The sequence below is a fragment of the Hypanus sabinus genome, chromosome 20, assembly GCF_030144855.1.
Source record: "Hypanus sabinus isolate sHypSab1 chromosome 20, sHypSab1.hap1, whole genome shotgun sequence".
NCBI classification, from domain to species: domain Eukaryota; kingdom Metazoa; phylum Chordata; class Chondrichthyes; order Myliobatiformes; family Dasyatidae; genus Hypanus; species Hypanus sabinus.
Window position 1 is genome coordinate 21,647,109 of NC_082725.1, and position 11,932 is coordinate 21,659,040.

The 11,932-nt window shown below is 38.1% G+C and overlaps 1 protein-coding gene across 4 annotated transcripts in view; it reads left to right on the top strand.

The window, feature by feature from the left end:
• pign (phosphatidylinositol glycan anchor biosynthesis, class N) overlaps positions 1 to 10,586 on the top strand; it is a 129,087-nt gene extending 118,501 nt beyond the window's left edge. For all 4 annotated transcript variants that reach the window (XM_059945227.1, XM_059945230.1, XM_059945229.1 and 1 more), the window contains 2 exons: positions 1,482 to 1,534; positions 9,249 to 10,586. In XM_059945227.1, the coding sequence (XP_059801210.1) occupies positions 1,482 to 1,534; positions 9,249 to 9,372 (177 nt within the window). In that variant the 3' untranslated portion in view covers positions 9,373 to 10,586. The remainder of the gene's footprint in view (positions 1 to 1,481; positions 1,535 to 9,248) is intronic.
• Positions 10,587 to 11,932: the final 1,346 nt, after the last annotated feature.

Consider the following 11,932-nt stretch of genomic DNA (forward strand, 5'->3'; position numbering starts at 1 on the left):
CTATAATAACGACTTAGAGTGAAGGAAAACTTGGTCTGTCCTACTCTTGGTGAGATTACAGAGGGCTTAAATTTTTGTTTTTGGATAGGCACGTTCCTTACTTCTTTCAGTGTAAAGTAATCATTGTTTTTCTTGTGGGTTATGTTGAAGTATACCCTGAAGTCAATGTGGTGGGAATCACACGAGCTACAATCTGGGTCTCAAAATACTGCTGCACCAGAACTGTCTTCTTTAGAGTAAGAAAAATAAAGTTACAGCTCAATAAGCATTGTTCATGCCCATCAGATTTATAGAGTCCAAGAGCAATGCAGCATGGATACAGGTCCTCCAGCGCAACCACTCCATGCTGACCAGTTTAGTCCCAATTTTCTGCATTCAGCCCATATCCCTCAAAGCCCAACTCCACCACATGCCTATTCAGATGCTTCTGAAAATATACTATTGTATCCGCCTAACACACAAATTGCTGGAGGAACTGGCAGCATCTCAGGAAAAGAGTACAGTTGATGCTTCAGGATGAGACCCTTCAGCAGGACTGGAGAAAAAAAAGATGAGGAGTAAGAGTTTTTTTTTACATCTTTTTTTCTCCAGTCCTGCTGAAGGGGTCCTGGCCTGAAATGTCGACTATACTCTTTTCCGTATATGTTGCCTGGCCTTGCTGAGTTCCTGCAGCATTTTGGATTCCCAGCATCTGCATATTTTCTCTTGTTTGTGATTGTACCTGCCTCAGCCACTTCCCCTGGCAGTTCATCCCATATACTCACCACCTTGTGTGTGGAAAAAGTTGCCCCTCAAGTCCCTCTTAAATCTTTCTCCTCTCACCTTAAATCTATGCTCCTTCATTTTCAACTTCTCTACCATGTGGGGAAAAAATCATTATTAACCACCTTATCTATGTCTCTTATAATTTTATGTACTTCTACAACTATAGTATGATTGGTACATGACACATTTGAGCATGCATAATTAGGTGCTTTTCATTTTTAATGGGACTAAAACAGACTACAAAAAACACATCCAGTGAAATATTGGATATAGAGGAGACCTCAATGAGGATATTTGTTTTTAAACAAAACCCTTGCAAATTGTTTTCAAGCAAATGAACACAAATTTATTTCCCTTGCATCTGAAAATCTGGTTACAGTTTGAAGAGAGCTCCTAAGCTGGCAGGAGGACCATGCTGAGGTTCTCCATTAGGGGAGGATCTTTTATGAGCAGAATGACACATGGAGTCAGGAAAACTCTGATAGATGACTGACCCCAGAATACCCTGGCCTTCTGGTCATGAATTTGACTTGCATAACTGAAAAAACAATGTAAGGAGATGTGACAAGGAGCTATGACTGGGAAAACTATGTTGCTGTGATAGTTTTTAGAAAGACACTAGTTTTTTTAATACACTTTAATTTAATGAATGAAAAATAATCTACTTTTTCCAATCCCTAGCATTTCTGACATTAAATGTTGACATATATTTGCAGCATTTTTTCTTTCTGGTTAAAGACAATGGAAGTTGGCTGGACATTGGAACCAGGTAAGTGAATTTTTGAATTAGTTCAATGCCCTGCTGATTTTTGACTTATATATATATGTATCATGTTTTGTAAGATGCTCATCATCAAATCTTTTATACTTGATCCCTCCTGATTTTCATCTGATTCCTTTTCACACAGTTATTGTACCACGTTAATGTAAATATGAGGATATGGGTCAGTAAGCATTTCATTGTCTTGCAAGTCCATTTATCTACGTAAAAAGTCAGATTATTTTATAAAATTTAGCATGCAGCAATCTTTGCGTTGGCAGTGCTTGCACACATTGCAGATGATGTAAATTTGGCACTTGCACAAGTGGAGCTAGATCAGAAACAGGAAGGGGACTAGGTTGTTCATCATAGAATCTAAAACTGGCCTTGATATGAATTAGGTCTGAATTGATTCTACCAGTGTATAGGATTTCAGAGGGAAATTCAGCTTATACTCCTCAAACCTGCTTATCTGAGTTGCTACTGTTATTTATTAATGGCTATGTGACATTTAGTCTAGTGCAATTTACTCAAACTCAGCAGTGATTTTAGCATGACACCTAAAGCGTCTTAACAGAACTAATACAACTTACTAATACAATAAAAGAAAGCACTGGATTTGATTAGATGGATATGACTTTTCTATCTTACTAATTTTCCTATTTCCAACATCCCAGAGCCTGCGGTTTGTTATAATATTTGCAAACATAAGTAAATGCAGAAAACATTGTGTTTGACTGAATAAGAGTCTGCACTCTATATGTAGCTTTAGCAAGTTAATTAAACCCTTGAGTTAAGATCTGGCCCTTTCTCCACCTGGGAGTTATGCTGCATGTACCTATGGTTGGCATGATGCCTATAATTCATCAACAAAGATATAATTAATCGCATAGTTAACAGTTTGTTGTGGCAACAATACTGTTGTGACTTTTGCCTGCTCTATACAGCTGTCACTTACCACATGTTCTGATTTAACCCCACTCTGTTGCAACCCACTGTACACATCATAGCATAATGACTCTAGTTTTGGTACATGAAAATGGCTGCCTTATCAGTAGGATTACCCTTATCAGTAGCTTGCATTTGTATAGGGCTTTTAGCATTTGGTTGTCTCCCCAGAGCATTTGAGGCTGAGGGGAGACCTGATAAAGGTTTTTAAAATAATGAGAGACGTTCCCAGGTTAGACAGTCAGAACCTTTTTCCCCAGGTTGTGAATTTCAAACACCAGAGGATACGAGGTTTAGAGGGGAGCAGTTTAAAGGTAACATAAGTGTTATGTTTTTTCTTAATGCAGGATGTGTTAGGTGTCTGGAATAGATTAGCAGGGATAGTAGTGGAATCAGGTAGTTTGATGGAGTTTAAGATATTTTTAGATACAGACATGAATAAGTTGAAGTTCACTTTATTGTCATTCAACGTACCCGTACGTGTATACGGCCAAACGAAACAACGTTCCTCCAGAGCAAAGTACACAACGCAATATATGTAACTCTCACACACAACATAAATAAGTTAACAAATAATAAGATGCATTTACGACACAGGTTTAAGAAGTAAACAGTATAACGCTACTGGTGCTTCGTACGTAATGAGAACTGGTTGGCAGCAGGGAGTTCAGTTGTCTTATGGGCTGGGGGAAGAAGCTGTTTCCCATCATAAAACGTGTCCTAATACTACAGTGCCTCCTGCCTGATGGTAGGGTGTCAAAAAGTTTGTTGAACGGATGGGAGAGATCATTGACAATGCTGAGGGCCTTGCATATGCAGCAGTCCTGATGAATATCTCTGAAGTGTGGGAGAGGCCCTGGTAAACTTCTCAGCAGTACTCGCAATCCTTTTTTAAGGACTCGCGGTCAGGTGCCTTACAAATTGCATGCCGGACAGTGATGCAGCTGGTCAGGACACTATCGATGATGCTCCTTTAAAAATTGATTAGAATGAGGGGTGGGAACCCTCAATCTCCTCAGGAACTTAACTCGTTAAGGAGTCTGGTCAGGTATGGAAGTTTGAAAGGTGTCCTGTACTATAAGGTTCCGTGACTCTTTGCTCCTTCATTCTCTGACATTGATGCCATCTTTCTTCGTGACCAACAGATTCTCTTCTACCACTGAGTAATATGTAAGTTGTTTCCTCCCCTCTTCTCCTCTTGCAGTTAATCATCCTTTGCACTCTCCCTGTCTTGAGGTGATCATTTATTGTGGCCCAGGTTTTCAATGAAGACAGATTTTCTAGTGACTTGTATATTGGTTTGTTCTGGACTCGATATAATCCATAAATGTTCTGCAAGGGTGTTAACATAGCTGTCATCTTTTTAAAATCTAAGTTTCTGTTGCCAAAGCCATGGAGTTCTATATACCCTTAATTATCCATGAATTTAGTCACATTCTGCCATTTCAGTGGGCCGATAAGAGTCACTTCGCTATCGTTCCGGAGACATTTGCAAGCCAGAACAAGTAAGAGTGGTTTATAAGAACATAAGAACATTGGTTGATTCACTTCCGAAGACCATTATTGAACCATTTAGATTTTTAATTTGGTGAATCAGAATTGGACTCAGGTTTATTGTCACAGCCTTATATGACATGATTTTTGCTTTGAGGCAGCAGCGAAGTACAAAGACATAACATTGCTTTAAATTACAAAATAAATAAATAATGCTAAAGGAAAAAGATCATGAGGTAATGTTCAATGGTTCATGGCTATTCAGAAATATGACAACTGATGGGAAGAAGCAGTTCCTGAGTTGTTGACTGTGGGTCTTCAGGCTCCTGCATCTCCTTCCATAGAGCTGGAAAGAGGGCATGTCCTGGATGGTGAAGGCACTTAATAATGGGCACGTCTTTCTTGAGGCACTGTCTCTTGATCATGTCCTGGATGTCTGGGAAGGTTGTGCTTGTGATGGAGGTGGTTTCACGATCATTATTATCGATGCCATCTGTCTTTCAGGATTATATAATTGATTGAATTTAAACTCCTCAGTTGCTGTTGTGTGATGAATGGTGGGGGGGGGGGGGGGGTGCGGTAGATGAATTGAAAGTGTACTTAGATGATTTGTCTTCACTTCTGTATTAACGGTATACCAGTATAAACTGGATCCATTATGAAATCAGTGAGCTACAAGTTATAAAAGTACCTTGCCATGACATTTATATCAGTCACCCTGCCAAAGAAATGAAAATGTCAGTGTTGACTATTAGTGTCCTTACTCATTTTCACTTGAGTTTTAGTTTGCGTTTCACAGTGCCTTACGGACACATTTGTAGCAAATTTGGGAATAAATGAGCATCTACTGAAGATGGAAGTAAGCACCAAACTTAAAATATATTATCAGCCAAATGATAAAAGTGATACTCACTTGGTAATAACAGTTGTGTTCAAATTTTCATATTTTGAAAATGTTAACACTGACTTCTGTGTGACTCTTGACAACAGTTAAATAAAAGTCTTGGGAAGGAATGTTTGTAGTTTATAATTCATTCACTTTAGTGAGCTATGTTTAAAAAGAGATCAGGATTTGGGGACTAGGTGGCATTTTAGCACTAAATACTCATTTTGGGGAGCCACTTTGGCTGCTGTCTCCCTGTCTGCCGACTGTGAAGGTTTTTATCTTATAAGGAGCCAAATGTTACTGACCTGATTTCCTCCTCCCTCCCCCCACCCGACCCCATCACACATTCGGAAGTGTCATTCAGAGTTTATACAGAAAGCATTAAAAGTGTGAGAAATCTTTTAATGTTTTTGGAACTAGGATGGCACGGTAGTATAGCAGCCAATGTAATACTACTATTGTGCCAATGATCGCAGATAGGAGTTCAGTTCCCACCACTGTCTGTAAGGGGTTCATTTGGCTTTCCTCCCACATTCCAAAGATGTATGTGTTAGGGTCAGTGAATTATGGAGCACGCTACATTGGTGCTGGTAGCGTGGCAACACTTGCAGGCTGTCAAGCATAATACTCGCTAATTTGTTTTGACACAAGTGATGCATTTCACTGTATGTTTCGATGTACATGTAACAAATAAAGCTAATCTCTATCCTTAGAAATATTTAAATAATAACTTATTTATAGAGTACTCTTAATACAAAAGACGTAGTTCAGAGTGTTTTATAATGGGATAAAGTGTAGACATAAAAATAAAAGACAAAGTGGTGTTTATTAAAAGCAAGGTTAATTAAATAGTTTTTGTGCTGGTGTTTAAAGGCGTCAACTGAGTCTGTGTTTCTTATAGTTTAAGACATTGAGTTCCACAGTTTAGGAGAGTAGTTAAAAAACTGACCTGCAATTTTCTTTTGAGTGAGATTGGTTAAATTTAACAAATCAGCTGAAGAAGGCAGGAAAATGAAAGTGATCAGGGCCTTGGCCCGAATTGTTGACTGTACTCTTTTCCATCGATGCTGCCCAGCCTGCTGAGTTCCTCCAGCATTTTGTGTGTGTTGTTTGGATTCCCAGCATCTGCAGATTTTCTCGTTTGAAATTTCAGCATGATTGGGTTCTGTCATAGGAACCCAACGATTACGCATTTTTACAAATTCAGTTCTAGACTTGCTGTCATTTAAAAGACAACTTGGTAGCAGTTCCATTCCCAACATTCAATATTCAAGATGAGTTGCCTAATGGTTATGAGACTAGATTTGCAATCTGGAGCTCAGAAGTGATGATCAGCTGACACTGAGTTCAAATTCAATCATGGCACCTGGTGTACTTAAATACAGCTAAATAAATAATGTGGATTTAAAAATATCCATTATGGGTAGACAGAATGTCATCATCTGCAGTTTATTAAATTAAAAGAACTGTAAGCTAGGAAAGAAATCTACTTTCTTACTGGGTCTGATGTGTACAGGACACCAGAGTCACAGCAAGTGGCCAGCAGCCCAGTCAGTTCTGTTAAGCCACTGAAGTTAATTACAGAACTACAGCCATTCTGGAAGACATGCACCAGCAGCTTCTCAAGGGCAGTCAAGAGTGGGCAGTGAATTCTTGTTTTGGAAACAAATGCTGATCGTGCCAGCGACAGCATTGAATATATTAATTTTACAAAATAGACTTGATTGTGGGAATCACTGCACAGGTAGGGTGGAAGGATGTAAAATTCTGGAATTGAGTTGAAGTGATTTGTTGAAGAGGATTAGAGATGGTCTTCCCTTGTTTCTAATTGAGGTTTGCCAAGATTTCTGTACTTAACAATATGGTCTTATAAACAACCACTGAAGCTAAGTATTTTAACGCGATGCTGGGGCAGGAAAAGAACGTGATGCTGAAATCCCGTGCAGATTCTCCGAGTGGTCCAATGTAATTTCTTGTGGTGCCTGGCTAAAGGTTCTGTAATATGGTAGAAATGGATTTAAGAGTTTGTCAGGATCTTTGTTTGAAGGTCATTTTTAATTTTGTTTTCATATGTGTTACAGTGATGTGCTTTGTTGAATACTAAACTACTTTGTCTAGTTAGCATTTGTATTTATCTTTGCAAATTTATCTGGGCGTCACGGTAGCATAGCGGTTAGCACAATACTGTTACAGCTGAGGACGTTCTGGAGTTCAAAGTTCAATTCTGGCACCGTTCCGTAGAGGTATTTCCTCCCCATGAAATGCATGGGATTTCCCCAGGGACTCCGTCCTCTCACTGTCCAAAGACGTACTGAGTGGGTTAAGTGGTCATTATAAGATGTCCTGTGATTAGGTTGGGGTTAATCGGGTTTGTCAGGGGCCGCTGGGATGCTGTAGCTCGAAGGGCTGGAAGGCCTACCTCCCACTGTGTCACTAAATAAAATAAAATAAATTGTACTTTACAATTTACAGAATACAGAACTGTCACATGCTTTAAACCACTCTATCTTAATAGATGTAATCAAGTCCTCCTAGCCATGCTAACAGGATTGTCACCCCCCACCCCCCATTTGGAGACGGCAATAAAAGCTGTTTTTAGTTTCTGAATCAAGAGTTGACATGTTTAACAGCTACCATGTATTTTAATAACACCTTCAAGGTCAATGCAGCCCAGTAAGCTTGTTAAACTTTATCAGCAGAGCTTGAGGAAAGTTTAGATTCGGTTTTAAACCATTGTGCAATATTGACTTTGAGCGATAGAGTGAAATGTGTGGGAGCATTAAGATTTATTCAATAATCAGCTCTGTGGTTCTGCTGATGTTGAGCGACAGATTGTTGCTGTGACAGCATTCAACCATGTTTTCAATCTCCCTCCTATATGTCGATCTGTCACCACGTTTGATTTGGCCAACAACAGTGGTGTCATCAGCAAATTGCAGCAGTACAATCACTATAAATTACAAAACAATACAAAAAGAATAAGGTAGTGTCCGGGTTCATAGATTATTGAGAAATCTGATGATGGAAGAGAAAAAAACTGTTACTGAATTGTCAAGAGTGGGTCTTCAGGCTCCACTCAACCATCAAACTCTTGGACCAAAGGGGATAACTCCACCTGCCTCATCACTGAAATGTTCCCACAACCTATGTATTCTTTTTCTAGAATCTTCATCTCATATTCTCTATATTTATTGCTTATTTATTATTATTTATTTTTGTGTTTGCACAGTTTGTTATGTGTTGGACACAGATTGTCTACCCTGTTGCTGCAGTCTTTCATTGATTCTGTATTGGATTTATTGAGTTGCCCACAAGAAAATGAATTTCAGTGTTGTATATCATGACATACAGTTTACACATTTTGCTAATAAATTTACTTTGAACTGTACCTCCTCGATGGATATCACTAATGCAAAGTCCATTTATAAAACATCTTCTGAAGTAATTTAAAGCCAATCAGCTCAAAGCTGGCAAGGAATTTTATATCTAACTACATTGATTCAGCAAGTGATGATGACCTAGCTGGTAATATGACAAGAAGCCCAACACGGACTTGATATCTGTCAATGTATGAAAACAAAGTTGGTAGACAGTGACTAACTGTTCTGTTTTTATCATAGTTTTGGATTTTAGGACATTATCAACTCTGGTTTTTGCACTGAAACTAACACATGAATTTATGCCTGATAGAGCATATCCTGATAGAGACTACAGTTTAATAGATCTGTATTTTACTTACATATATTCATACATTACATGGATACAGTAAGATACAAAGTATAGTGGGGGCTGTAAGCACTTGCCTGAAGTGACCTCAAAGCCTATTTTCCTTTTGATCTGAAATTGTTAACAATAAAGCCAAGTGAAGACCAAACATAATCATGTTCATGTACCAAACCTTTGGTGATTGTGTCGCATGCCTCCGGCATTAAAAGAGAAGATTTATATTCCACATGTTATTTATAAGGGAGACAGTGGAGTTACACATTTTTCCCTCCATCATTTAGTCTTTAAGTACTGTATTGCATTGCTGGAAGAAACCTTGCCAGCTGCAGCCAACACAAAAATACATAAACAATAATTTTGATGAAAACAGTTCTGTAATGGCAGACAACATTTCAGACAGGAAGGCATTCAAGGAGACCATTTAAAATATGGACGTCACTATCTAATCTGGCGCAGTGTTGATACTTGAGCATAAGGCTACAATGTCTTTCAGTAAGATAGGAATAGGCTATTCTGAAACCAAGATATGACCTTGTGTGGTTACTTTAAGTTCTCCAAGTTACTTGTAAACCTCATGGCAGCAAAAATATTTAACTCAATTTGGGGATTGTTGTGCAAAATTAACATCTTTTTTCATATTGTTAAAAATAATTGTTCTCTTTGTTACAGTATCAGTCATTACGTCATCGTGATGTCCATGACCATATTTCTCCTAATCCTAAGTTGGTTGGCTGAGACACTGACCAGTCGGAGAATTAGGCTTCAAGGAAAACTCAAGCAGCATTTCACATAACTTTTTGAGCAACTTGGAACAATTAAACCTGATGCTCCATTTGAACTTTGCATTGGATTAAAATGGGTAACGTGGTGTGCAGTTGATCACACCAGCCTCAGTCCTTGTATCATTTGCCTCATAGGGACAATAAGCATCTGAATGCATGAAACAGTTTTCGTGAACTTTAAGTGACCAGAGTTTTGTACTGACATTGACATGATTTGAATTAAATGATGTAAAAGCAATATGCAATTGCTCTAGGATCACTGAGACAACTGTTAAATTCAGTTTAAAAAAAGACACAATTTTAATCTGATGAAATGTTTGTAATGAAATTAAGCAATTTTATGCATTTTGCAAGGACAGTTGCATTCATAATAACCTAAGTCCAGGTTATGGAGGCATTGGCAAACCATTTTCAGCTGGAGTACACCATTACATTTTGGTGATCGGGATTGGTTCTGTGCTCTATTGAATAGCCTGAATGTGGAATTGGCAATGCGGTGGAATAGTGGAGGTAGCAAGTCTGTGGGGGATTATTCAAGAAGAGGAATGTCAAATTTTAAAAAAAGACATGCCTAAAATGAAATGTGTATTGAGAAAAGATTCCAAGCTGAAATGGGAAATCTTCTGTATTTGATCTGATTAAGCATTTTGATTCTTTTGAACTCAGTTTGATACATTGGGACTTGTTCTACCTGCTGCCCTGCATTTGAACATGCTATGTCGTGAATTTCAGGGGAGTGGTAATGTAAGTAACACCACAGATTTGACATGTCTGGCGTCAAATTTTAATTAAATGGTATTAAAGTTGATGCTGTTAAGACATAACTAGATCAAGATGGAGTTCAAGACTCTAAATTTGGGTAAATATATGTATTTGCCAGGCACATGTGGTTTCTGGGATTTTTGTCTGAGAGAAAACTGTAATGGCTGTGCATTGCCTATTATTAGTTGTAAAATGAAACTCTGCCCTTTTTCACTCCTCTCAGTAAGGTTGAAATTTATAATGGTCTTAATATGTTGCACCCAACTTGAAATCTTGTAGACTTTTTTTACACGATCTGGATTCTTATGTGATAAGACTGTTGAATATAAAGAATTTAAACTTGTTTAGTTGCTCCTGGAACCTCAGCCCACAAGAACATTCATTCCTATGTTTAATGTTTTGGGTTGTTTCAAACACTTGTAATTCATTAAATAAAGATTTTTATCCCTCTAACCACTTTAAATATACTTCTTCATGGCAATTTATTTCAGCTGGTCATTCTTTCCTTCTATATATTAATGTCATACTTTAACCTTATCAATGTAGATTGTATGTGATATCCTGTAACTGATTTCTTATCCTGAAAATTTAAACTTATCTTCTGTTCTGATTTTAGTTGAGGGTCAATCTCATTACTCATTGTGTGTTCTCTCTAATACAATTTGATCTTGCTGGTGCTCAATTGACTGCTAGTGTTAGAGTGACCATTGTATAACAGTAGACGAGTATAATTTCGGTAGTTTCTCACAAAAACATTTTAAATGACAGATGGCCATTAATAAGTATTTCCGTCCTGTATTTTAGAGTCATGGTATTGATTCTCCTAATGTTATAAATACTGGAAATGTATAAAGAGAAGTAGAAATTATTGGGAATAAGTTCTGCAGGTCTGAAGTTCAAAGTAAATGTATTACCAAAGTAGGTATATGTCACCACTTACAGCTTTGAGATTCATTTTCTTACAGTAAGGCAAGGAAATACATAGAATCAATGAAAACTACTGACAAACAGCCAATGTGCAAAAGAAGACAAACTGCAAATAAAATAAATAATATAAGTTGCAGAATCAGTACAGAGTTGAAGTGAATGAAGTTATCCTCGCTGGTTCAGGAGCCTGATGGTTGAAGGATAATAACTGTTCCTGAACCTCAGGTTCCACATCACCAGGCTGAGGAAGAGTTATTTCCCCTCAACCATCAGACTCTTGAACAAGACTGCATAACTTCATTCAACTCCACTCACCCCAATACTGAACTGGTTCCAGAACCTATGGACTCACTTTCACAGACCCTACAATACATGTTCTCAATGCTTATTGCTTATTTACTTATTATTAGTTATTATTTTGCTTTTTTTCCTCATTTTGTAATTGCACAATTTTGTCTGTCTGTTTGTCCATTTTTGTTGTGTGTGATTTCTCATTGATGTCATTATGTTTCTTGCAGTTGCTGTGAAAATACTTTGATGATATATTTATTTTAAACTTTGAACCTGGTGGTGTTGGGCCTAAGTCTCTTGTACCCCCTTCCCGATTGCAGCAGCTAGAAGAGAGCACAGCCTGAGCGGTGGGGGCACTTGATGATGGATGCTGCTTTCTTGTGGCATTCTCCTTGCTGATGTGCTTAAAGATGGGGGTGGGTTTACCTGTGATAGACTGGGCTGTATCCACTGCCTTTTGCAGACTTTTTTCGTCCTTGGGCATTAGTGTTTCCATACCAGGCTGTGATGCAACCAGTCAGAGTACTCTCCAGAAGTCTGTCAAAGTTTTAGATGACATGCCAAATCTGCGCAAACCTCTAAGAAAGCAGA